Genomic DNA, 26,190 nt, shown 5'->3' on the forward strand with positions numbered 1-26,190 from the left:
TTGAGATGGCATCCGCTCTTCGGCTGAATTGAGAAATAATAAGATGTTACTGACATTCAACTATACGCGTATGGAGACAGCCGAAGGGAATAGGCAAGCTGTCATGAAGACCCCGTAGATCCAGGCGCGACAAGAATAGAATATGCATGCCTACCTCTTGAAGAACATGGATCCGGGAAATGAATCGAGGCAAGATGCAGGAGTCCTAAAATTCGGCAAGTGGTCTTTGGACAGATGGATGCGACGCCTAGAATTTTCTTCCCGCAACTAAGCCGCGTCTAGCACGTACATACACCTAGTACCACGTTGTGCTTTTGCGCGATTTCGGTGTGGCTTGAGGAAGAGAGAGGTCCTAGGATGGGTGATATTATGGTGTAATATAGATATATCATTCGAATTTTCTGAATAATATTTCTGCTGGTCCATGGCTTCATGCAGCAATCCGAAGAGGCTTCCATCAATCTGCTACCGGAATTTATTAGTTTCCCGACTCCAACAAGTAGGGTCCAGCGGGCTGCGGGAAGGGTGACAGCCAAGAAATTCCATGTAGACGATTAGCCGGCTTGCAGATCTGATGATTCTTGCAGAGGGCGATCTTGTTTAAGTTAGGCATGTATATACAACTCTAAGTTGGAATGGACGGGCATATTATCGCTCAATGCTACAGGGCAAAAATATGACGTCGCATAGGAACTCCGATGGTACGATTTCACTGTATCCAAAAGTTCCTTGGGGGTTGCTTGGAACGGATTTTGGAGGTACTGTATATCTCGACTCCTGTCTAAAAGGTAACGGCGGTTGAACAACCTGGCAACTTGGCTCAGTCAACCCGGGATACTTCCGATCTGACCATGACCATATGCACGTCATTGCCTTGGCCTATAAGATCGAGTATAGATATTACTATAGAGTAAACAGTGCGCCGGTGCATGTGCTGCAGCTTTCAGACTTGATCGGTATGCTCCTAAAACACTCGTAAACTATCAACTTGAAATATGGAAGGACTGTGCGTTCCGTTAGAGCGTGTCCGAGCAAAATTGATTACTATGTCTAAACCTAGTAGACCCGACCCCTCAGAGGATGGAAGCGGTGAAGAAAATACCGACCACTGAGGGAAAGGAAATAAGCGTACCAGCCAGCTGGGTCTTCGCAAGAAAGGCGGACGGGATGAAGAAGGTGGATGCGAGTATGCGGCGCTGCTGCACCGAATAGCCGGGACTGACGAGAGAATGAGAACGAAATGTATTATTTGATGACACATACGTACAATGCGCCCAGTGGCTGATTCCCAAGACTTTAGGTCGCATACGTAGAAGGTTGTACAGTGTGGTTTCACGACCAGCCGGGATCGTGCGTTCCAGTGCATTGGGATAACGCCCAAGCGTGAGTGGTTCCATATCAACGGCCCGAGAATCCAATTTGTTGGAACTCGAAGGGTTTTGCCACGAGTAAATTGATATGTCTTAGACGTAAGAATTCATGCAAACCACCAATCGACCTTTGCCGACTGATACCTCATGATGGCTTGCTGATGATCTTAGATAAACCTTCTACCACCAAGATTCGGCTAAGCGTCTGAATAAGGACACCAATGTAAATACTATATTAGATCGACCCAGCTGAGGGATGAAGGAAGAAGGAAGCAATAATCGAACACGCTCCACGGGCATCGGAGTATGGATATGTCGACGGATTGCTTAGAGGATTTCTCCCTTTATCCTTCATAGCGCGGTAAAGCCGAGAACCGTCAAGTTTCTTTGACAGCGAAGCTGTTTCGAGCTGCGTCGAGTCAACGCAGTGCGAGGAGGGTTACATGGTGTAAGATGTGCGGGGCTATTCGCTGCAGAAACTGTCGACCTATTACCGTTATATGTAGCCTTCCCAATGCGGTGGTGGAGAGGGGGGGATGTCTGTCGGCGAGAACGATGCATGAGAAAGGGTTGAAATTGTTTTGCCATTCTCGGAAATCTTGAATTGTTTGAAATGTACGAGGTCAAGCGCACTGAATATCGGCTGATTCGTCATATTGAAGCTGTTAGGAAAACACGTTGTGTCAAGCGACGTGTCATCGCTAAACGCTACATATGATTTCCGCCCTTCGCCCACACCACCCCAGGCTATCGGAACAACCTGATTAAATAAGATAACCCAGCTGAAGGGTCGCTGACTCGGAATGCCGCGTCCACGGTATTTTGAAGTAGCTTTGCGGGGGGGCTCGCATCCACCCCCCGTATTATTTCTGTGATGAGATGAGATGAGATATTCTTTTCCGAATAACTGAAGAATCGGGACGGCATGCGAATTATTGAAGCTAGATAATACCATATGTATACTTAAGTACTTTTACCCTAACAACCTCAACGTGAGATCTGAAACTCGAAGAGCGTGGATAAAGCTTTGGTACGATTACCGTTCAGTCGGGTTCTTAGCCTGAGACCGAATAGCGAAATCATAGTGTAATTACTAGGTAGTGCAATAGTGCAATACAATGCGCTGGCCAGGGGTTAAAGAGGTTCGATAGGGAAGGCTGCTAGCTGTTGGCAAGCGGCAAGCCAGCTCGCGCGAGATCTCCACCAACCGCATATCGATGTACAGTTGTATACAAAAGCAGCTAATGATGATTCGGAGACACACCACGTTGAAAGAGCCACATGTCTACCTACTAGGGAGGTAGCTAAGGGTATGACGCTTTCTGCAGACATATCCAAGTCGGGTTTGGTCGCGGACACCATCGAAGAATAAGAAGATAGAATATGCAAGAGATATGCAAAGATCAATACCCAAATGATGGAACTTGGTAACGATGAATGAGGTGAGTGAGGCATGAGGCATGAAGGGCGATGGACTCGATGGGCTAGATGGACTAAATGGGGTTGCGGGCGGGAGAATCGATATTGGGAACTAATTATGGGGAAAAGTAATTGAAGGCGACTGGGCGATTACCCAGCAAAAGATAGTTTGGCACCTTCCGGCTGGTCTAACATCTCAGGCTGTCCCATCTAGTTGGATCCGTACATATTTAGGTACATTAGTAGTTCGATGTACATCCACACCTTTTCTTCTCCCCTCCAATACAATCCAATCCATGGGTGTCCCAATGGAAAGAACAATCCACCGTTAGCAAGCGGGCAAGTGGGAACATACATCACATAATATCCAATGTCCAGCCGCTCGGGAACCAGGTCCACCGTTTACCGGATGCAAGTACCATGAAGTATCGTACCTACATACTACCGCACTTTCCAAGGTCATGACTATCGAAAGGCAACGACAACAACCTTCTTCCGCGGACTGCGGACTGATGCGACTGCGGGGAGAAACTCAATTCGACCAAACTATATTAGGTGACTTCGAAAGTTGAATGCATCGACAGGCCATGTGCGCTTCAATCCACTGACACAACGTAAGTGCAACCTTATGTATTGAAGTATTACATTATGTATAAACTCACATTGATTACCGACATACAAGACATACAATGATACAAGACATACTACCTAGGTAGGTAGACAACCCACACAAATCCGTACATGCATAATACTTAAAGGAACGTTGTATTAAACTCTCCCTTCTTTTTTTTCTCTCCTCACTTTTCCTCCCCTCCTTTGCAAACCTTGGAAGATGGATAATACCTGACTCGCCAATAGGCCGTCATCAACATGTAAGATTCCTATTCCCGTGCCGCCGTTGGTGACGCGTGGTACTGGAACAATTACGATTGATGATTGGATTCCCAGTAAATTCTTTGCAGATATTAGCGTAGCAGCAGCAGCAGAACAAACACGTTTTTACAGTGGATAAAGAAGGGAAAAAACTTCCTCTCACTCCTGGACCGGACTGCTGAACTGTAGGTACCTGCTGTACCTACTGTACCTGGTCGCTAGGCAGCTGGGCATGGTACCGACATGCTGGATGTGTGTATGATTTACCACTCCTACGTGCCTAAAATTGCAAAAGTTCCATTCTCATTACCCCAAAGCCGCACCGCTGGAAGCAGGGTTTGAGGTACACAACAACCCGAAGGACGCTACCGAATAAACCCTTGGTCACAATATCGCACTAGACCAAGATAGACGGGCTACCGTAAGCTAGTTAGCTAGCAGCCGACATGATGATACCTCCGTTTGGATGGGATCGATGGGAATGGATCTCATATTACATACAATGGACGAATTGATTATTGTCCTAATTGATGACATAAACGCCTGATGGGAAATAAGAGGTTGTTGGGCAACAACAGCGAGACATGGTAGAGTCCAGAGTCCCGACAGCCTTTCCTCTTCTCCGCGTATCGCAAATGGCCCCCAGTTTTCTCATTGATATCCGCCCCATGATCATGCTGTACATGCTGTACAGGTGTTCGTCCAGTGGTCTGTCTCCTGTAGCCGAGCCCTGTCGTGGTTTGGTAAATGCATGGATATCTTTACGCATAGTACCGTAAGGGAGGTACAAATACAATACATACTTTGCCCGCATACAGTATGCCGAGGTAGCCAGAACTGTACCGTAGTGCACTGTTGCATGTACCCATCGAATTGGACAGCAGGAACCCAAGGAGCCCTGGACTGTTGGACTGTTGGAACCAGAAAGAGGGAACGAGGGCTGCGAGGGAAAAGAGGAGCAGGTACCTTCTAGCAGCGCCTCCCCACCGAGACTACCACGCTACGAAGTACACTTGGTACATTTGGGTCGGTGGAAACTGCCAAGCAAAATGGCGATACCCACCGGTACGGAGCAGAAAGTCTGTTGGTTCAATCTCCTGTTGGCCTGCTGCGGTGCTAGGTCAGAGGTGTGCTAGGTACTGGCTGGTACTGGCTGGTAATGGCAGGCTCGTCCCACATCTTTCCATCTCTTCGTCTCTACACCTCTACGAACCTTGGAAACTGGTACCTTATTTACCTTATTTATTATCAATTCGACGTTAAACTAAAACCTTTTAACCTAGTAGAATGCTTCCTCACCTGGGGTGACCTGGCGCCGGGACAAACTACAAACTGCTGCTCGTAACAATCGAACTAACTAACTAATCAAAATTCCCACATTTTCTCCGTCTTCCTACTCTTGTTTCTTCTCCCCCTTCTTTCCTCACTCCTCGTCCAGCTCGCTCTGGAGATTTGTCGACACTACTAATCACCAGCAGAAACATCAATTGATGTTTTGCCTAGGTCATCTAGCTACTTCAGCACCGCCATCGCATCGGCATACCCGCCGAGTGAAATTTCCTTGTTGTTTGGAGGATTAATCGGGAGGGAAGGACGATCTAGCCGTCAACTTTGATGGCCTTAATATTCAAGTTGTAACCGGGAATTTATACCGATATTAACGTCACTGTCCTCACGCGTTTGGTCTCGAAGGCTACTGGTCCTAAACATTCCTGTCTGCCTTTTACAAAGTAAAGAGGCAGGCACCTCGACTCCCGCTCTGCCATTGTTGTCTCAGGTGTAAAACACATGGTTGCGCGGCTTGACTCGGGTAGAGCTCAGTAATTTGAAGCTTCGCATATCACATTCGCCAACCCTTATAATACACCAACACCTCCACGCCAATAATTCGTTACCGTCCTAATTTGGTCCACCACACCAGTGAAGGCAAGGGAGAAGAAGAAAAAAAATTAGTCACTATGAGTTCACCTGCTACCGTTCCCCCGACGGGGCCTATTCCGCAAGACGGCAAGAAGAGGAAGGGCGTGGGCAAAGTCTTGTACCAAGTGAGGACTGTCTTCAAAAGAAGTGGTCGCTCTAAGAAGGGCGCCGCCGGACCGACCGCGCCCGCCGCTGCCGTCATCACTAGGTAAATATTTGGTCCCCGTATGTAATATGTTAAAATATTGACAGTTTTCGAGTGAACCCACTGCTCCTGCTGCACCAACCAAGCTTGAGTATGAAGATGCTACCAGGATTCCTCGTATACAGATTCACGAGGAGCGTGCGAAGAAACTTGGCGCCAGATTCGGCCTAGAGATCAAACCGAACGAGTGGCATTCTAGTGAGGGAGATGTTCTCCGTGTTGAGAAATCAGTTCGTATGCGAATTCATCGTGAGTGCCATAGGTGCCATTCAGCTTTCGGCGCTGGCAATGAGTGCCCTGGTTGTCAGCATAGACGTTGCAAGAAGTGTACTCGAAACCCAGTCAAGCATACCGAGGAGGAAAAACAAGTCATTCGAGAAAAGAGAGAAGCCCTTATTCGGAGGAACAAGCAGTTGGGTCCTATCATTCCAAGCTACGACTACTCGGAGAATATTGTCTTGAAGCGACCCAGGAAGGCTGCCCAGGATCTCGTCTATAAGGGCAAGCCTCGCATGCGTGTTAGGAGACATTGTCATATGTGTAATAATCTGATTGCCGGTAACACGAAAGAGTCGAGGGTATGCGATAATTGCGGTCATAGGCGTTGTGATGACTGCCCACGAGATCCGTAAGTTAACTCTTAATGAAAGACTAACTCTGCTCCATCTTAACATGTCATAGGGACGGCAAGAAAAAGTATCCGTATGGATATCCCAATGATGCACCTGGTCAAGCGTTCAAAGGGGTACATGCCTGTCACGAGTGTAGGAGGAAATTCCCGGCAAATACGGAGGATGGGACCGAATGCCGAAATTGTTCGCACAAGAAGTGTTCCGACTGCCCAAGAGTCAAACCAAAGAAAGTCGATCCCGAACCAGACCCCGAAATTATGGAAGCTTTGCGAGCTCGCATGGAGTCTCTGAAGACAACAGAGAGCTAACAATTTTAAATACGCCCTACCTCGATGAAGAGCGTCTCAGAAGCGCAAACCAGCCGGAGTATTATTCAAGAATTGGCATCGTCCTGCATCGTCCATCTTTCAACAGACTTCGACCATCTCAGCAAAATCCGTCGCATTCGAGCAAGATGTATATATCAGACTTTCGGAAGGGAGTCCAATGTGCAACGAATTACGATATGAGCCGCATTATACCACCTTCAGCATGCATTGCCATTTAAAAATCATTGATACTTCTCCTTTCTTCGCGAACATTGACTAGACGGGATCGTTTTTAGGAGGCATGAAATATTATTTACCTACGTTGGCTATTGCGCGAGTCAGAATAAGCGCGAGGCAGTTTGCCCAAGTGGATATTTCTGCTGGCGGATCGCGATGGCATGCCCGGATGGAACCTATCATGTCAATGTCGCCTCATTCGAAATTTCGAATCGAGGCTTATTACGTTTAACCATATAGTTAAAATGCCGTTCTCTTCATATACATTTACTGATATCTACTACTACAATACTACTACTAAATTTTTGAAACTCTGATGGCACCTATCTAATGGTTCCTGTTACCGGCATTTTCGGGTGGCAAAATGAATGCATATTGAATTATTGGATAATCTTAGCCGGCACTCCTCGCTCTCCCTTGCATTCAGTAGTCCGTAATTAGCTAACCTTACCCTCCATCATCTAGCCTAACTACCGCCTAGAGCTCTATAGGTGGTATCTAGTCTGCTAGTGACGGTGGCTTGAATCCAATGCTCGGGCTACGTTGGTCGCACCGCATGTTCCTTGGATCACTCGCATGCTAAAGTAGAGAGATAATCTCATACCAATCCCATGCACCATTCCGATAGAGGGGTATGCGGCGAATCTAGCAGCCAACGTGTTCGTCGATGTTGCGACCCAGGTTTGCCTTGTGACGCAATTCTTAGGTGGGCTTACTACCTTGGATAACGCCTCTTCCATGGCATGGTCACCTTGGGAATTCTACGAACAGATGGGCAGTCAGACCATGGTCAAACAACGGTGTGTCGGAGCCATAATTTGACATGTCATAATAGTTGTTTTGAAGGAACCGTCCAATAGACGTTTGCGGCTCTTCTCTCGCAGCAGGTAGCTCGTTTATTCGATTCCTTCAGCTCCTATTATTAAGTATCGACCTATGTACATATCAGGACTCGGTTCTGGACCATAACCTCCGAAGCAGACACCGCTCATCTTCCGATTTAGACCGGTGCAATCGCCGAGAGACGCCTCGGCGCTTCGGGTGACGATGTGGATTGGCTGTGGTTGTTCCCAGGCTGTCGGGAATGGTACATCCCGTCTCTTTGGGCTAAGCTGTTGTGACCATAAAAAAGCAAAATTCTACATATTAACTTGAACCAACTGGTCGGGCAGGTGGCTTTTCCTTAGCAACCACTCAGGAGTCGAAAACGATGACCGGAATTCAAATAGGCAAAGCAGGCGCATTTTACAGTACCATGCCTTATCTACGATCAAAAAGATCAAACGATTCGATCGTGATCTTACCTGATTGAATTTAGGCGCCCGATTCCAAAGAGCGTTACGCGCTGTGACTTGTACTGCGCAAACCCGGCTACCGACATATGTACTAGGTACTGTACACAGTTACATAATATTTTCGCTTTCGGCATCGTAGAAACATCAAATCGTTAAGCTTGACCTGATCAAGTAAGTTTCGTAACGGCTTGACGAATGGGAACGTCAACGACAACTACCCGAATGTCGATGACAGGGTTAATCCGAACAGAAGTCCCGACAAGGGGATTAGGGGGGCAAAATCCCCTTTTTTGGGTAAAACCTAAATTAGACGAACTTCGAAGTGGATTAAGAGGCACAGACAGATGAAGAAGTCTTCTCCGCGGGTTACGGGCGGCTGCAGCGTTACCAAACGTGGTTTCCAGTTTGACACGAACGCAGATCTGCGACAAGCTTTTTGATTCCCTGATTCCTATCAGAAGGGGGATGTCAATTATGACAGGAGCGTGGTTTATGTACCTACGTACTTCGCAGATACATCCTTACTTTCCAAGTTCCAACCACCCCGGACCCGACCGACCAGGAGCCCATTTGTTCCTCCTTCCCTTGGAGCAAGACCCGAGAGATTGGATAGGCTATCCCTTTTCTGCCTAGCGGTAACCCCAGGGTTCCCAAACTGGTGATTCTTCCGTGTTACCCTTCCTTGGAGATAATGTGGTACCGAAGACCTTAAAAGTTTTAGCTTCGGGAGATTGGCGGGTTTCCTTCCTCTCTACGAAGTACAACTATGTACCTCCGCATGTATTTTTTTTTGTTAATGCACGTCCCTTCTTCGAAAATTGAATTTGTCAAGTTAGTCAGCTCCCTTTCTGAGTCTCACCTGAGGATTTAGGTAAGCAATGGAGCCTGTCAAGCTTCAAGCTTCCAAGTTCTCTCGCAAGGAATTGCCGTCAGAACCGAATCCCGCAAAGTTGTGGTCCTTGATATCGATTATGTCGACTTTGATTGGTCTATAAGTCGGTTTCCTTATGCATGAATAATTCTTCAACTCTACACATACGCAGTAATACCACCCCCTAGATACGCGCTGCAACAATAAAAAAAATCGATAGGACGTATGGATGTATATTTACATATTTACGTAGGAATCGGATTTCTAACGTCACTATTAACTTGCATCTATCGTCATGCCGGAAGAGACATACCGACATGAACCTTGCGACGACCAGATCTGCATATGCGCTGTTCCCGTCGAAATCGCGTTGCGTTGATCACATTTCAACATTTTCATCACTGGCATTGGCACTCACTGGCATCGTCACAACGCGGCGGCGGCGGAAACTCCCGTCCCGCATCCCGTCCTACAACCCCGTCCATCTCCCTGAAACGTCATTCCACCGTCCCTGGTCTGTGGTACGCCTTTTTTATTATCTCCAGCCTCTTTGAAAATATAAATTCAATCACATGTGTACATACATGTTACATAGTAGACAACGGGACGGTTCCGCGCAGTTTTTTCTAGAATCCTGAATGTACATGTCAGCATGTCCATACAACCTTCCCCGGACACCGCGGAATGTTTAAAATTTCCCGACGGCCAATCTTGCGCTTCTCAATACATAGTAATAATAAAGTTGTAATAACATCGTCTATTAAGGAAGAGGGAACTCGAAAGTAGAATGCCAGGCGAAACCGCACATGTTACCCGTCGACACTAACGCGGACCGAATATCCAGATTCCAGCCCTCGAGCTTAAATCCTTCCCCCCTCCCCTTCCCCCTTCCCTAGTCGTCGTACGTGATCTTTACATATGAGGTAAGGCCAGACCGGTTAGGGGATAGCAGAACGCCAACTCTATCTTTCCCCGAGATTGAATATGCCTGCGCTATGCACGACTGCCTTGGTCCTCACCCCTACAAACGCGCCCCGGCAGCCTGCTTCTCAGAACCCGGTTTTAAAAGGAGGCGGTGCCCTAAGGCTTAATTTCTCGCGATCCCTACCGTACCCTAACCTTACCCGCGATAGATGGATGGGCGCCTCGTCTGTCGCAATCTATGTACATACATACCTACCTGGGAACCGAGGCAGGCGTTGTCTCATATTAGTGTAGGTATGTATGTACATTCCACGTGAGAAAACACCGGGTACGTAACCATACGATGGGAATACGATGGACATATACATAGGTATTTAATAATAAGCCCATGGATCGCGAACCCATTCCGGGCAGAGTCCCACGTGAGTTCCACGTGGAATGTACACACCGCATCTGAATCGGTGATTTTCATACATGACAAACCCACCTGCTATCGATGCTGGTTGAAGGACACGAGGAGAGAGAGGCACGGCATTTGCCAAGGTGCTATGAATATTAATATGCTGTGCCGTTCTCTCGAACCCGTTTGAGACATGCTTGACGACGTGCTTTTTTGAATTCGGGCTCGTGCGTGTCGGAATACGTACGAAGTACGACGTAGGCGTTTATCTAGCTGTCTAGGTACTTATCTAATGCCTAGGGTGTCTTAGGCGTTATGCGGACGGGAGCGCCGATTAAGTCTCGGTGTCTATAAAAATACTAGTCACATCACAACACAAACGAAAGTACACATCCGATTGTAGGGAAGGGGTTTGTATCAATTAATGTTCCAAGGTGCAGAATGCAAGAGGGAAAGGGGCGGAATGATATCTCTTAAGTTAATTCCCAATGCGTAACCAATGAGCTCGGATGGCAACGGAATGGCGAGTCGATTCCGCGAACCTGCAACATTGCAACACTACAAATTTTGATGTAAAAAGAACCTTTCCTTCCTCGGGGATGACCAAATTCGGTATCAAGCAAGATAAGTAGACCAAAGCGTCCACCGATGGCAAAAACCTGTAGTCTCAACTGCAACTGCTAGTACCACAACGTCCGCCTCCAATTGACCCAATATACAGCCTAGGTAGGAATCCGTCAAATTCCTCGAGGCGGTTCCACGACTCCGGGTCCGAGAGACAAGGTAACTCCGGGCATAAGGGCGCCGGAGAGGGCATCAAGACGGGATGGGACTCTACCAATAGTAGGACCCCACGAGTCGAGGCGCTTGTTGAGGGACTTCTGGATAGACGGGATGAGTCCCTGGCGAAGGTAGTCGCTCCATGTCGGCTCTTGATACAGCATAGGACCGAGCTTCTGGGACTCGTAAAATCGACCCTTAATCGATTTCTCGGTCTTCATGACGTTCGCGCGCAACAGAACCCAATCGTAATGAAGCCCATAGCTTCTCATTACCTCGTCTCGGAATTGTTTTTCGCGGCGCATGGCGGGGGGAACCTGTTCTTGGTTGGGTGCGTGCTCCACGCCCTTGCTGTCTTGCAGGACCCAGATATCACCTCCGAAGAGAAGTCGTTCACCCTGCTCGGATTTCTCGAGTATTATGTTCTTCAGAACCATGACGAAGGTCACATCAAGGTTATCCCACTGCGGGTGCTCGTTTTGCTCCACGCTAACTCGAACTGCCTCGAATAGGCCAATCTTCTCACAGCCGAAGAATACACCGCCGAAGCTTAGCTGGTTAGGCGGGAAGTTGGGGTTCTGAATAGCGTTGAACAAGGAATACGAATGATCGACGCGACTCGCAGCTATCTTCGAGGCCTCTAGCATCATCATCTCTGGTCTTGAACTTGCTTCGTAAGGAAGCTCGGATTCCATCGCGAGCCATTGGACCTGTTCCATGGGTAAATTGGCAAGGCTAATAATTGAATCATGGACCTTAGGGACGCTGTAAGTAAGGAACGGGCGCATATCAGCATGAGGACGCTCGATGATTTCGGCGTCTCCTTGAAAGTGACCCAGCGGCTTGATTTTTCCTTCGGGTGTGTCGGTAGGCGCACTAGAGACGCCCTGGTGAACAATTCCAAGACGAAAGGTAGATGACTGCTTTCGGTACCAAATTATTTCACCTTCTCTGAATAAGGCAGACTCATTCAACTGAGCCTGAATCGGAATATGCATCATGGGCTGCATGGTCGGTTGTGCCGAAGGTTGAAGTTGTGCTGGTGGTTGTACTGCGGGCTGTACCGCAGGTTTTGCTGCGGGCTGTATGGCAGGTTTTGCTACGGATTGTAATATTGGTTGTGCTTGGGGTACTGAAGGACTTGGAACAGCCTTGGTCGTTGATACGGCAGCACTAGTCTTCTTGGTTGAGGATTTTGTACTGGTATTAGATGCAGGTGAGGCACTTCGTGCCTTGCTTGTCAAATGAGCTGGAACCGGGACAGACTTAGGCTGGCTTGAAGCTGTAGCCTCCTCACCGGATGGCTTACAGAACTTACAGGGGCAATTCTTGCTATCATGAGTTGCGTCGGTGATTAACCACAGAAGGTGATCGAAAAAGTCAGTTGTAGAACGGTAACATTTCAAGGCACTTTGCTTCTTGGCCTTCTTCTTGTCCTTCTCATCGTCGTTCTCCGGATATCCGTATAGAAATGTGTCGTTGCGGGTCTTGCCTTCAGAGAATTATTAACAAAGCACCTAACTGAAATAGCGTGGGATTTACTTACTATCAGTACGGGTTCTCACTCGAAGTTGGTAAAACGGCGGCAAGGCCTCTAAGGTAAATGGCAGGACTGTTAAGAGTTAGCACGTTCAGTTACACGATGTATAGTGTATAGTTGTCATACGTGAACCAGGATAGACCTGCTCAGCGATCATGGCTCCTAGGCGATCGCAATAAGTTCTCACAGTTGTTTCATCCGCGGGCTTTTGGTCAGCTGGGAAGCGTGCCTCATCGTACTGCATTCCATCACTGCGTATGCAGCGGAAGACAACGACATCCTTAGAAGGATCTTTAGAGCGGTCCATAGTGGGTGAAGGTTTACTTTCGAGCGTAAAAAGGAACTCGATAGCTAATAAGAGAGTAAAGGGGAATGGCTATTAGAGAAAGATGAAAGACCATATGGGGTATTGAAAAAGGTGCAGAAAAAGAATCCTTGATGTAGTGAAGGATGGAAACCTTAGAAGGAAGAGGGAGTAATAATTTTCAATGGAAAGCCGCAGAACTCATTTCATAGTTCCAAAAACTGCTTGTAACTGTTCATTATGAAGTCGTCTATTTGTGAGTTTATAAGACCGACGATGAGATATCGTAACAATGACTTGATCGATGGCCTTCATCAAGAAGTAATACGTTTAAGACGGCTCAGCTCATGACCCAAGACCAAATCAGGACTCGTAGTCATAGACGTGAAACCAAGACACACGAGTCGTACTATAGACTTAGAAAAGACTTAAAAGAGGCCGATACTAGGTATGCTTGTAAGTTGATACCTATGTTGTAATAAGAAAGTCGAGTATGGTAGCCGTGTTAATACAACGATGTAGAGATCAGATTAGTGAATTTATTCTCACCAATCGGATGTTTTCAATTGAGTCTAAAACTGCTTACTGCGCCACCGAATATCTGGGTACTTCTTTGTAACTGTGGCTTCATTTTTGCTTTTACTTAGGTACGTACTTTGTACATAATACAAGGAAAATATTAAATACAATGTATTCATGATGTTAACGTCTGCATTTTTAAAGAGAAGAAGGTAACTAGTAAGTATTGTAAGAAATGCTCAAATAAGAAACCGACGAAAACTACATTTATTTAGGACGTGGTAGCGATTGTTAATTGAAATTCATATATCTGGGATCTTAGAACTATGAAGCTTGAACAAAGGATTTATGATGTCTAGTTTAAGAGCTGTTCAATGTGCTGTCTAAGAAGAGCTTCCTATCTCAAATGAAACTACCTAGAACTTATTTTGTATCTTATAAATACCTAGGTAATTAGTTAAAGTGGCTACTGTATTGAGTTACCACAGGATTAAGAACACTGTGGCTGGGATGAATGATAATGAGAGTAGCGGGATACTCCGGGTTACTGCAAAGACATCTTACCACGATGTGAAATTTATGATTGTTCATTTTTCCTCTTTTCCCAAGTGATCAAATATCTGTGAAACCGTCTTCTACAACTATCCGCGGACTTCGGAATTAGCGGGGCAAAGCTGGAGTTTTGCTTTCTAAGTGCGATATATTCGACACTAACCCGAGAGATCAGCTTGAGGATTACTAATGCCAGTTATACCATGACTTCTCTGATAGTTTTTTATATAGGTAGAAAGCATCATAGTATCCGGCGTTACATAATTAAGACCGGTAGATGCATAGAAGCGTCGACGGCGTCGTGAAAAATGACTCCTTACTACGAGATGCTAGCGTCATCAACACGATCGCAACTTTTCGGTCGGTATGCCGCCTCTGCTAGTATAAATAAGAATTGCAAGATGGAAATGGAAATGGAAATAGTCCCAGGCGGAACGCAAAGACGGATCACAAATAAACCCATATAACCCAAATCTACCCAGTTAACTCGAACTTGCTAGAGGTAAAACTTATAGCAAAAATGATCGCCTACAGCAGAGAAACCGAGGGTCTCACTCTCGTGCACGAGTTTGCCGACCAGGTAAAAGGGAGAACATGTAAAGCCACTCTCGCACATCCCCAAATACTCCAGCGAACAAACTAACAGCACCCAGTCCTCCTCACCGGTCCCAGCCCGCGCGGCGTCGGAGCCGAGACCCTAATCTCGCTAGCCGCAGCGTCACCCGCTCTACTCATCCTCATAGGACGCTCGCAAGAGAAGGCGCAAGCCACCATCGACGCCATCAAAGCAACCAACAGCGCCGTGGTGACCAAATTCATCGAAACCGACTTGACCTCTCTCGCGAGCGTGCGCAAGGCAGCCCAGACCATCCTCACGGACGCCGAAATCACCAAGATCGACGTCGTCATCAACAACGCCGCCGTAATGGCCACGCCCTTCGAGCTGACGCAGGACGGCTTCGAGCTGCAGTTCGCGGCGAGCCATTTGGGCCACTTCATACTAACCAACACGATCCTCCCGAAAGTCCTCGCCGCAGGCTCCGGCGCGCGCATTGTCGGGCTGACGAGTTCCGGACATCGATACTCCGGGGTGCGGTTCTCAGACCCGAATTTCCAGGAGCCGGGCTCATACACTCGGTACGATGCCTACGGACAGGCGAAAAGCGCTGTGATCCTGTATGCGGTGGCGCTGAACAAACGGCTAGCGAGGCGTGGGGTGCACGCTTACGCCGTGCACCCGGGTAGCATACAGACGAATCTGCAGAGCCATGTGATGCAAGTCCCGCCGGAGGAGCTGGCGGTGATGATGGAGGATGCGGCGGTGCGGGTGATGGGGATGTCGCTGGAGGAATACAGGCGGACGAACCCGTGGTTGACGCTGCAGCAGGGATGCGCGACTACGCTGCGCGCGGCCCTAGACCTAGGGTTGGTGAAGCGGGAGGGCGTGTATTTGCAGAATTGCGATTTGACTACTGATGCGAAGTGGGTGAGGGAGTGGGCGACGGATCCGGAGCTCGCGGAGAAGCTGTGGACGTTGAGTGAGGAGTTGGTTGGGGAGAAGTTTGATGTTTAAGGGCTTTGGGATTGGACATCCTGGGTATGATAATTGTTTGCATAGTTAAAATAGAGATATATGTATTTAGTTAGAAATCATGATATTATCTACTAGGTATATAAAAAACGACCACTCTTTCCGTCACTAATAAGTTTTGGAGTACGAAATAGAAGCTTTAAATCGTTCCTGACGATGACGGGATATCGGAGGTCGTACCTGACAAGCCACATCGTGTTAATAAATAATTGGCACCCCATAATTAGCACTGTATTCCAAAGACCCCACCACCGAAAGAACCCCTGGAACTTCATCTCGACAACCATAACCTCCAACGGGTTCGATCCTCCATCCAAATCGATCCCGCGTTCAAAATGCTGTCCTTCATATTAATACAAAATCGACAGTAAGCACCTCTCCCATCCCCTCCCAATCCCTCCTCACCCCATGACCAACTAACCAAATCCCTCCCCCCAAAACAGAGGCAAGACGCGCCTAGCGAAGTGGTACGTGCCGTACAGCGACGAGGAGAAGATAAAGCTGAAGGGGGAGGTGCACCGGCTGGTCGCGCCGCGGGACCAGAAGTACCAGTCGAACTTCGTCGAGTTCCGGAACTACAAGATCGTGTACCGACGGTACGCGGGGCTTTTCTTCTGCGCCTGCGTCGACACCAACGACAACGAGCTCTCCTACCTCGAAGCCATCCACTTCTTCGTCGAGGTCCTCGACGCCTTCTTCGGCAACGTCTGCGAGCTCGACCTCGTCTTCAACTTCTACAAGGTCTACGCCATCCTCGACGAGGTCTTCCTCGCCGGCGAGATCGAGGAGACGAGCAAGCAGGTCGTCCTCACCCGCCTCGAACATCTCGATAAGCTTGAGTGAAGAGCTCGTGGGCGATCGCCTCTGTTTGCGGGGATACGATGAATTATAATAAACAAATGGGTTGATAATGGGTTCGCCGTCGTGTAAATAATTTTGTTTGGACTTAAAGATGTATATTTTCTAGGCAGAGGCGTCTGGCGTCCCTCGACAAGATTGATATTGGAAGGTAGTCTGAATCTCACGAGACTACAACAGCATTTGAACTTGGAATATCTTATTTGAAAGCATGGAATAGGCCCCTTATCTGCGAGACCACTACGACTGCTTTGGAAGCTCACAATTTGTTATTGCAACGTTCGTTAATTTCATCTAGCTAAAGCTATGTGGACATTCATCCGATCCATTCCGATGCCAGAATGTGATCAGTACCATTTTCAACCTCCACAATATCACAAGCCCAACATACACTCATCGAACCTTTCCATCAAACGGACATCCATCTTAGTGATGACTCGAGCATATTCGTAGGTCGTTGCAGTGTACGCAGAAAAGAGGATTGAATATGGATTTGGTATGTTGTGAACTTAATCGGTTAGCAATCAACTCTAATGTTAAGAGGGCAGATGTGCGGAGCAACTAACTCTTTGGAATTTCCTCGGCAAGCGATGCAAAACAGAGCTGTTTCGCACGCCTCGCAAATACAAAATAGGAACGGAAACTGAAGCAATTGTGCTGGTATCTAGCGGATTATCAGGTAGGTAAAGATACCACATATGCTCTTCGTATCAGATCCATTCCAATACGCCGTTCAAAGTTTCCAGACGGGCATATCGGTATCCTCTGTGGCTAACATTACCTAGGTATGTTACCACTTAATATCATACGTTCGAGTTCATAATAAGGACGCATATGATTTATCGCGGCCATATTCTCAAACATCCTAAGGCTTAGTTGGGAATAAATTCAACTCGTCGAACATCTCCACGGCGGTCTTTCGATTCACTTTGTTTTTGACGATGGCATTCTCGCGATTCTTCAAGAGCGACATTACTTGCAGTCCGGATTTCAATCCCTGGTTATGCTGATCTGTCTGTGTGGAAGCAAGGTTACTCTTGTTGGAATCGCATTTCGTATTCTCCCCTTTATCGGTGTTCATCTTATCGCCTGAATAGCCTTCGTCACCCTTCACATAAACGTCCTCGGGAACTAAACGTGCCTCATTCGATGGAACTGGCTTCTTAGCTAGAAGAAGCTCGTTTTTTACTTCGTCAAGGAACTTGTTGATTTCTGCCTTGGTTTTCTCCATCTCCTTGGGCATATCATCGACGTCCACTGACGCGTGCTTCGTTACTTCGTTCTCCTTCAGGTTTGTGTCCACAACCTTTCGCCTGTGAGGGAAAATATATTCTTTCGGTGATAGAGAGGTACCGTTGAAATCCATGAATACGTCATCATACGAGAGTCTCCCCATTTCTCCTTTATGTGTCTTGTTCAAGTCCAGGGATGAACGTGGGTGTCCTTGGGGAGACGGTACTTTTGGTCGACGAATGGGGAGTTTACGGGATGGAGCTTGAGAGGGCTTTTGAGGATAGATGTTTGAGTCTCTCTCGTGGTCGTAACCCTTGCTAGGAGTTATTAGTCGACGGACCGAGTAAGGTGAGAGGCTACGGTCGCGGGATTTCTCATAATCGTTGACCTGAACTTGCGACTTGTCGTCATCTAGTCTATAGATGTCAGGTACTTGATGGTGATTATTCTTAGGAGTTCGTGAGCGGCGTCGAGAAGGTGGAGTGAGACGGTGTCGATCTTGACCACGCGTCTTACTGTCTCGTGTAGGCGTTTTCAACCGAGCTTGAGAGGGCTCTTCTTGACGCAGACGTTTTTTCGTCAAGGACGACTGCTTGTTGTTTTTGGGACACAAGGTTGCAAAATGATGGCCCTTCTTCATACAGATCTCGCACGTGTAGTCCACAGGGGGCGGTCGATCCCATTCCGGATCCATGTTGGTAGGACAAAGTTGAATCCAGTGTCCTACAATTCAAGTCAGAGAAACCTTTTTCTCGTACTTAAAATCGTTCACTTACCCGGTTGATAGCAACGATTGCAGATGTAGGTCGGCGGTGGCAAGGAGGAAGAACTATGCTTCTTCGGAGAAACATCCTGTCCAGCTGACTTCACGTTGCTGTAAGGTCTTAAGAGACTATTCTCTGATTTTGCCTTAGCAAAATAACTCTCTCCATTATCCTCCTCCTTGATCTTAGCAGTACTCTGGTGGGTGTTGTTGCGGAAGCACCTTCTTTTCCCTAGTGGGACTTCGTTGGACCCTGATTTACGCTTTCCTCCGCCAACAAGACGAGTACCAATTGCTTCATCCGAAGAGTCCTGTTCTCGGTCAAAACCCGATGGCCCAAAAGACCAGTCGGGCTCCGAATTTGAACCACGCCTAGCCTGTTCAAATAACTTGAGGAAATCTAAGTGGACCATCTGGTACCTGCGTATGTTTGCAGGGTTCTCTGCAGCATCGTTAGCCTGCCATTCTTTGAAAGCTGCATCCACCTCGCCTTCCGTGAATGGCCCTTGGTGTAACTTCGCGGGTGCCAGCAGAAGATCCACAAATGCAGACAACAAAGATGTCTGTTGTATATCCCTTGTGATCTGCTCATGAAGCCATCCCATGAACACCTGGAGTACTTGGTATCTAGGCACTATACCATACTGAACGTTATTGACCTTATTCTGAAGCTCCTCTAGGGTGATATCGGCTAGGCTATCCACACCTAGAGCTTCTAAGGTTGGATGAAGATCCATATTGACACTAGATAATGGAATATGTGAACCTGTGAATCCCAGGGTCCCGGTGAGGAATAACGTACCAACAAAACAAATCAATCCGAGGGGAATAGCGGCGTCTTAGAAAAAGGATGTGGTAATTCTAGGACCATGCAATTGTTCTTAAATGATATGAGGCACTCGATTATTGTTCTTGTTTGTTTACCAGCACACCTAAGCTGCGGGTCGTCAGCTGCAGATTAGATGTGAGTTTCGAACTTGGTGCACTTCTTATCACTCTGAGGAGGGGAATCTATTGAAACATGGGAACAAGAAGTGTGGTACCCATGAAGGGAAGATGTAAAGGGTGCGGAGGTAGGTCGAAACTTTGGAGAGTAGAAGGTTGGGAGTCCTTGGTAATTTTGAAATATTTTAAGCATCCCTAGATCAAATTGTAGGAAGGGACAACTCGGCGAAGTTTGATAGATTGGAAGGTCTCAAAGACGTCTGAATTACACATGTTAGTTCCTTCTATTAAAACGACTATATTTCTTGCGCAACGTCGCCCGTCATTTGATGGGAAGTCGCCGCTGAGCAAGACCCACGCCTCAAGTGACACAACCCCTTATCTCTTCATCATATACGGCGAGCACACCCACGTTATGACACAAAGGCTTGTAAGGAAAGTTACAATCCTTACTGCCCATAGAAAAGATACCTAAGTTACCAGCTTATTATAGAAGCAACGAATCTCTTAAAAAATCCTCATTATAGGTGGGTTGTAAATGATAGATCATTTAATGAATACCTGGGTACCTATATATTTCAATAAGGTTGTGAGACACCTGTCGGTGTACTGATAGAAATATCGTTATATTTCAGTTTGGTGGTAGTATAGGTACCTAGTAGGTAATAAAAGTTGAGTCTTCATTGATATCCATAGATAAACACGCTGTCTCAAAAGAGCGATGTTTTCCCATATCCCCATCATCGTAATTACTAGGTAGGCTAAGTAAGCTACCGCTTCAGAGCAGCAAAACGGGCGGCCAATTCGTCAACGCTTGTTCCACTTTTCTGATCGTCATTCTTCTTTGCTATACCGGCATCAACCATCTTCTGGCTGGGTTTCAATTCCACTGAGTTGAGGGTGACCTTCGGACGAGGGTTATCTGTTGTAGGACTTGGCAGATTGATATGTAAAGGTCCTAAGGATCGCGGAGGTGTCTCGCGGCTTAAAGCTTCCCTTTCTTGGACCGCTTTACTATCACTAGGAAGGGGTGAATCGGGAACCTTCTGAGCTTGGTCACCACTTGGGCTATCATCCACATCATCGTCCATGTTATTTTCCACATAATCCGGGGGATCGCCTAAATCTTTAGGCCGCTTTGGCCAATCGACTCCATATGCCCTAGCAATTTCTTCCAGATATCCCTGGACAAGTTCTTCTCGAGGTGGTGTAACACTGAGTTTCTTTACCACCTTTTCAGATACTTTCTGATCCCAGTTCTCCATAGCAGCGAGTACGAATTCTTTACCATACTTCTCCGCGAGGAGAGCGCGCACCTGTTGTAATTCCTTGATTTCTGTTTTTGGTGCAGCGTATATGATGCTCTTCACCGCTTCCTCCAACCCAGGATCACAGGTATGCCCTTCCAGAAGACCGGCTCGTGCCAAAAGTAATTCACAGTATAGTTCTAGGATCTCGTGAAGCTCTGTGGTGATATCGGATCGAATAATGTTCTCGACTCTTATCCGTGCCGAATCGATTTTGCCAACGTCTAACAATTGAGCCATTGATCTTCGTTGTGTCTTGCCCATTTGTTCATCGCGTTGTTGTACCATGCGCAGTCGCGCGATGGATAGCTTTAGCTGTACTTTCAGCTTTGTCTACAAGTTAGAGCGATTAGTTAGTTGCCTGGCTCTGTAGATGGACAGCTTCCCCGCTTCGGGGCCAAAGGTAAAAAAGAGGAATAATCTTACAACCACATTCACTGATGGAGGCATCTTGACGATACGTAGCCCGAAGGCTCGTGGGATCCTTTTCACAAATATTCTTATCGTACTCAGTACTTGACGTACTATTACTAGGGTGCCTAGTATGTTTGGTTTGGCTTATGTTGTAGAGAGATTGATCGTTGCGGGAGGTTGCGCAGCGCTAGACATCTTATCGGGAAACACATGCAGCTTCTATGTACCTAAGATTGCTGCAGAAACCCCGCGACGATCAAAGGCTCGACAAAGTCTTGATACCATTTGATACGCTATCAATAAGCGTAAAATTTGGTAGCTATACATTGCATCTTGGTAGAGCTGAATTACCCCTGTCTGTGTAACAGTATCACAAAGCGCCCAATAACCAAGATCAGACGTTTTGGCGTGTTTTGGGATCCATGGATGATATCATTGGTGTGGAGCGCCAAGACGAATGGGGTAGTTGGGGTAAGAATGGGGCGTCAATCGCTGGCGTTTTAGCTTTTTGGACAACAAATTTGGAACTTCTCAACTTCTTGTGAAATGGAGAAATAGTCACGTTAATAAAGAAACTATTCACTATAACCACACTATCACAGATCTACCTACCTACCTACCTCCAGTCAATCGGTTGTACCACACCTAACTCGCGAGTCTTAGTCCCATCCACTTATCTACCTATTTTCGAGCACTATTTATGTCGAGTTTCGACCACCATGAATAGTTCCAAGTTTCAACCGTCGCTGGATTTCGTGCTGGGATTACAATCGAAAAAGCCATGGCTGTAGCCCATCATTTGAAGCGGAAGCTTCAAGGTCAATTTCAACAATGGTTCGCTACGGTGGCGGCCAACCTCCAGAAAAACAATCTCTGGAGGAGAATCATCAAGAACACCATATGTACCACCATCAACCTGATAATTGGCCTTATTCCGGCGGTTATCGCCATATATGGAAAGTCGACATATCTTGGGGCTATGGCTTCGGTATTTGGACATCCAGGGCAACGTTTCGGCCAGATGACCGAATCTCTGATGCTCATTACCCTTGGATCCTTCTTCGGGATTGCCTGGGCTATCCTAGGTCTTTACCTTTCTAGCCTCGTTCATCAGTCCAACATTCAAGCAGCTTTGGCCATCAAGGCGATTTTCTTCACATTAGCCTTGTTGTTTCATGGTATCACACGCTCATCAGCGCCTAGGCTGTTTTTGTTTGTGTTTTTCTTCTTGCTCATCAACATTACCATCTTGACGGGCACTACCGTTTCAGTATCATCCACCATTGTCACGAACATAGCTTATCCTATCCTCACGGCAGTCGGTGTCATTATATTTGTAAACATCACTGTTTTCCCTGAATTTTCAAGTGGTTTCCTGGGAAAGTCCACGATAGAAACGTTGTGTGCGACAGTCAACTGTTTTCAAGAGTCCGGAGACTGGTTTATGTCAGATTCTAAACAACCGGACGGAGAGGATGCAGAAAAGGAAAAGGCTGCTTCGATAATATTACGAACCAAGCTTATAGCCTTAACCGAGAAGAAGGCCAAATTAAGGGCCCAGCTTGGTAGCTGTAAGAAAGCTCAAGCAGAGAGCAACTTTGAATTGGTCTTCGCGGTTCTTCCACCACGGTCATTGAAACCAATTAGCATGACCTTGATGTCACGCCTTGTCCAAATTACCATTTGCCTCATCAATGCTTGCGAAAGTAAATATGCTCTAGCGGGACATAAATATGGAGAGGATGAGCTGGAAGAGCCAGAACAGCCAGACGAAAAGACTACCAACGACTCGGACTCTGAATCCGAGTCGGATAGCGACTCCGACAGTAGTTCTGAAAGCGGCAGCGACGCTGGAAAGTCGAAGAAGACCAAAAAGTCCCGGCGAAAATCCAAATACGCACAAAACATCGAACTCATTAAACCAGTTCGGGAAATCGAGTCTGGTGACATTGAGCTCCTGGAGCATATCCTTTGCCAAATTCGCGGACCAGCCAAAGTCCTTCAAGAACAAATACAAGCAGCAACGTATGTAATATCCTCTGCTCTAGCATATTGCTACGATGTACCCCGTCTCCCATCGGGCGCTCCAACCCCTAAGGGTATCCCCTTAGAAGAAATTGATCTCCGAGTAAACATGTTTGCAGAAGCATTGCTACAGTTCGATCAAGATTCCGCAATGGCTCTTGAGCATGCTGCGTGCATAGAATATGGTCGAGAATCACATGGCGATATTATGCCACGGATGGAGACGCATTTGATCTCCTCGTTTTTGATCAGCGTTCGACAAGCAGCTAGCCAAACCATGGATATGCTAAAACATTCGCGAGCTCTTGTTGAGCGAAGACAATCGAGGAACAACCATCGTAGGCTTTATTTCCCAAGGATTGGTTGGAAAAAGTGGCTGGCAAGCGGCGGAGAACACGACGTAAACGCCCTTCCCGAAACGGCAAGAAAGGAGGCAAGAACAGGCCACGGCTTGAAAGAAGACCTGAACATAAATGAGAAGGGCGCAGACGGTAGCGAAGAGCAGCTCCTCAGACATGCTGAAGATGAAGAGACTGGCCACGTTATCTCGAAGCAACCCACATTTCCTGAAAAGGGCAGGATTCCGATGCGGAAAGGCCCCCAGAAATCAGAAGCTAGCAATGCTCTGTGGTTACGTGGCTTGGCTGCCGATATAGTCGAGTTCTTTGCCGAATCTGATGACCTCGCCTACGCCCTTAAAATGTGTATTGCTGCATTTATTATCACATGGCCTGCATTCGTGCCGGCGACAAATGGTAAGACTTGAATGTCTATAGCGACGGTGGTTCGACTGCTAATATTTTTGCGTAGCCTGGTATAATTCGATCCGAGGATCTTGGGCATCTCTCCAATTAGTCCTTGTTTTCGAAGTCTCCGTTGGAACTTCATTTCAAGGGTTTTTCCTTCGGGTGTTTGGCGTCATATTTGGCTGTGTTGTTGGTTTCCTTGCTTACGAAATAGGCCAAGGAAATCGTATCGTCGCCGTGGTCGTTTTGGTATTCGGTATTATACCCTCTTCATACATCCACCTCGGTACACCATTTGTCAAAACGGGCATTATCTCCCTAGTCAGTATGTCCGTAGTCGGACTTGGTAAGTAAATCATCGATATTGCATCTTAATGAATCAATATTTCTAATGGGCAACCAGCAACAATCCTTCAGCCATCCGGAGACCAGACATGGGAGATCTTCGTCAAACGGATGGTATGCTTCCTTGTTGGCGGGACAATCGCACTACTAGTTGAGATGTTTCTTTTCCCTGTCCGAGCTCGAGATAGGCTTGTCGAATCTCTAGCCTCAACAATCCAACAGATTTCGCAAATGGAGAGTTCAGTCGCCGTTGGTATTGACTCGCCTCAGAATGTCGATATCAAATCTCATGCATTAAGCGATAACTTCAAGGACGCTATGGAAAAGGCTGAGGAAGCCCTTACAGCAGCCCGTACGTTCTTGCCGTTTTGCCTGACAGAGCCGAGAATGAAAGGCAGTTTTAAAGGGCAAGCGTTGATATATGGCGAGATGATATATGTCCTGTTCCAAATCATCGATCGCATGGACAATATGCTTCACCTCCGCAAGGCATACGGAAGCAGTGTGATCGAGGAGTTGAATGCTGATGTCTTACCATACCGTCGCAATGTCGCTGCTAGTATGATGCTTACACTGTTCGCTGTCAGCGAGGCTCTAACAACGCGACTACCTCTCCCTCAATTCCTACCATCTAGTCGTGTCGCACAGTTGCGATACATCAGCCGAGTCCGCGAGCTTCTGCTTGGGGGCATAGTAAAATCGGCATACAATAGCGGTACTCATTCGCCGGCAACAACCACCGGGGGTTCTATCCCACTCCAACCACACGTTTTGAAATCGATGACTCGACAGAGTTTCCTATCGTGGAATGCTAGTTCTGCGGGCATGAGTAAGCAATATTTCATACCCGGATAATCAATAATTACTAACTTCATACGCCAGTGGAAATTATCGAGTATTTAGAAGAACTCGTAGACCTCGCCAAGCTGTTGGTTGGGGTCAACGCATTCCGCAGCGGAATGCTGGAGCGCCCCAAATTCCACGAATATGCGCGGAAAATCAAGGAGCGCGAGTCGGACCGCAACGCTGCTGCTGCCGCTGCAGCGCAGGCAGAGGCGGAACAGCAGAACGTCCAGATGACGAAGAGCAAATCCGGAAGCAGCTTTATTCGCAGGAGACGTGGCTTTACGCTAGGTAAAATGCCGTCTCATGGAACCGTTACGGGCGCGGCCTCTAGCTTGGGAGTCGATGCGAATATGCTGAGGCGAACGTCGACGGCGCTATGGGGCCATGATGGCGCGGCGGATGATCATGAGGAGGCGGTGGACGATTTGCCTATGAGCCTGCAACGCGTTATGACGAAACGGATGGAGGGTAGGCAACGTGAAAGGAGGGAGGCCAGGGCGAGGCGGGATACGAATGATCCTAAGGGAAAGCGCCCGCTGGTACGGCCGTCGGCAACGTGGGCACTTTAGGGCTGGGGGGAGGTCGCGTTTATACCCTTTTGCGTTGATGGTTTGGCTGATTGTGGAGTTCGGGAACGAAGTCGTTGCTGGATTTTGGGAATGAGATATGAGGCATGCGAAACATATTAATGTGATGAGATAGTTTGGAGGTAGCTGAATTGCGAGGCGGTTCAGTCGCGAATACGTAGCACATCCCCTTTTTTGTTGTCACCGGAGTGGTAGCAAACTTAGTTGGCAAACAACATGCTAATATTACGATTTAGTACATCATATGATCATCAGATATCTTCTTAACCATCTCGTGTATGGTCCGAAATACGGCGAAGGTCAAAATACACAAGTCAGAACTTTAAAATAAGCTTATTGAACGTCATCGCATCCCTATCTTAAGGGGTCGGCTTACAGGGT

At 47.3% G+C, this 26,190-nt stretch overlaps 7 protein-coding genes across 7 annotated transcripts; 4 read left to right on the forward strand and 3 right to left on the reverse strand.

Moving 5' to 3' along the window:
• The first annotated feature begins 5,314 nt into the window (after positions 1-5,314).
• Positions 5,315-6,878, forward strand: GGS22DRAFT_67480 (uncharacterized protein). Its single transcript, XM_047967757.1, has 3 exons — positions 5,315-5,790; positions 5,843-6,415; positions 6,469-6,878. The coding sequence occupies exons 1-3, from the start codon at positions 5,621-5,623 to the stop codon at positions 6,725-6,727; spliced, it is 1,002 nt and encodes a 333-aa protein (XP_047822944.1). The 5' UTR covers positions 5,315-5,620; the 3' UTR covers positions 6,728-6,878.
• A 3,973-nt stretch (positions 6,879-10,851) lies between these two features.
• On the reverse strand, positions 10,852-13,585 carry GGS22DRAFT_153169 (uncharacterized protein). The gene is made up of 3 exons (XM_047959803.1): positions 12,901-13,585; positions 12,781-12,846; positions 10,852-12,726 (listed from the first exon to the last, which is right to left on the reverse strand). The coding sequence occupies exons 1-3, from the start codon at positions 13,079-13,081 to the stop codon at positions 11,192-11,194; spliced, it is 1,782 nt and encodes a 593-aa protein (XP_047822945.1). The 5' UTR covers positions 13,082-13,585; the 3' UTR covers positions 10,852-11,191.
• Positions 13,586-14,359: 774 nt separating this feature from the next.
• Positions 14,360-15,856, forward strand: GGS22DRAFT_153170 (NAD(P)-binding protein). Its single transcript, XM_047959804.1, has one exon. It carries the CDS (start codon positions 15,075-15,077, stop codon positions 15,720-15,722), a length of 648 nt encoding a protein of 215 aa, XP_047822946.1. The 5' UTR covers positions 14,360-15,074; the 3' UTR covers positions 15,723-15,856.
• A 130-nt stretch (positions 15,857-15,986) lies between these two features.
• On the forward strand, positions 15,987-16,944 carry GGS22DRAFT_67522 (AP-2 complex subunit sigma). The gene is made up of 2 exons (XM_047967758.1): positions 15,987-16,107; positions 16,184-16,944. The coding sequence occupies exons 1-2, from the start codon at positions 16,076-16,078 to the stop codon at positions 16,581-16,583; spliced, it is 432 nt and encodes a 143-aa protein (XP_047822947.1). The 5' UTR covers positions 15,987-16,075; the 3' UTR covers positions 16,584-16,944.
• Positions 16,945-17,463: 519 nt separating this feature from the next.
• Positions 17,464-19,418, reverse strand: GGS22DRAFT_196790 (uncharacterized protein; the record flags this gene model as incomplete). Its single annotated transcript, XM_047965887.1, has 2 exons — positions 18,608-19,418; positions 17,464-18,554 (listed from the first exon to the last, which is right to left on the reverse strand). The coding sequence occupies exons 1-2, from the start codon at positions 19,329-19,331 to the stop codon at positions 17,464-17,466; spliced, it is 1,815 nt and encodes a 604-aa protein (XP_047822948.1). The 5' UTR covers positions 19,332-19,418.
• A 575-nt stretch (positions 19,419-19,993) lies between these two features.
• GGS22DRAFT_153175 (DUF292 domain-containing protein) lies at positions 19,994-21,404 on the reverse strand. The gene is made up of 2 exons (XM_047959805.1): positions 21,273-21,404; positions 19,994-21,179 (listed from the first exon to the last, which is right to left on the reverse strand). The coding sequence occupies exons 1-2, from the start codon at positions 21,294-21,296 to the stop codon at positions 20,310-20,312; spliced, it is 894 nt and encodes a 297-aa protein (XP_047822949.1). The 5' UTR covers positions 21,297-21,404; the 3' UTR covers positions 19,994-20,309.
• Positions 21,405-21,785: 381 nt separating this feature from the next.
• On the forward strand, positions 21,786-26,052 carry GGS22DRAFT_67535 (uncharacterized protein). The gene is made up of 4 exons (XM_047967759.1): positions 21,786-24,040; positions 24,096-24,377; positions 24,435-25,205; positions 25,259-26,052. Exons 1-4 carry the CDS (start codon positions 22,042-22,044, stop codon positions 25,789-25,791), a joined length of 3,585 nt encoding a protein of 1,194 aa, XP_047822950.1. The 5' UTR covers positions 21,786-22,041; the 3' UTR covers positions 25,792-26,052.
• The last annotated feature ends 138 nt before the right edge of the window (positions 26,053-26,190 follow it).

This window comes from Annulohypoxylon maeteangense (genome assembly GCF_022496945.1).
Source record: "Annulohypoxylon maeteangense strain CBS 123835 unplaced genomic scaffold GGS22scaffold_2, whole genome shotgun sequence".
Classification (NCBI taxonomy): domain Eukaryota; kingdom Fungi; phylum Ascomycota; class Sordariomycetes; order Xylariales; family Hypoxylaceae; genus Annulohypoxylon; species Annulohypoxylon maeteangense.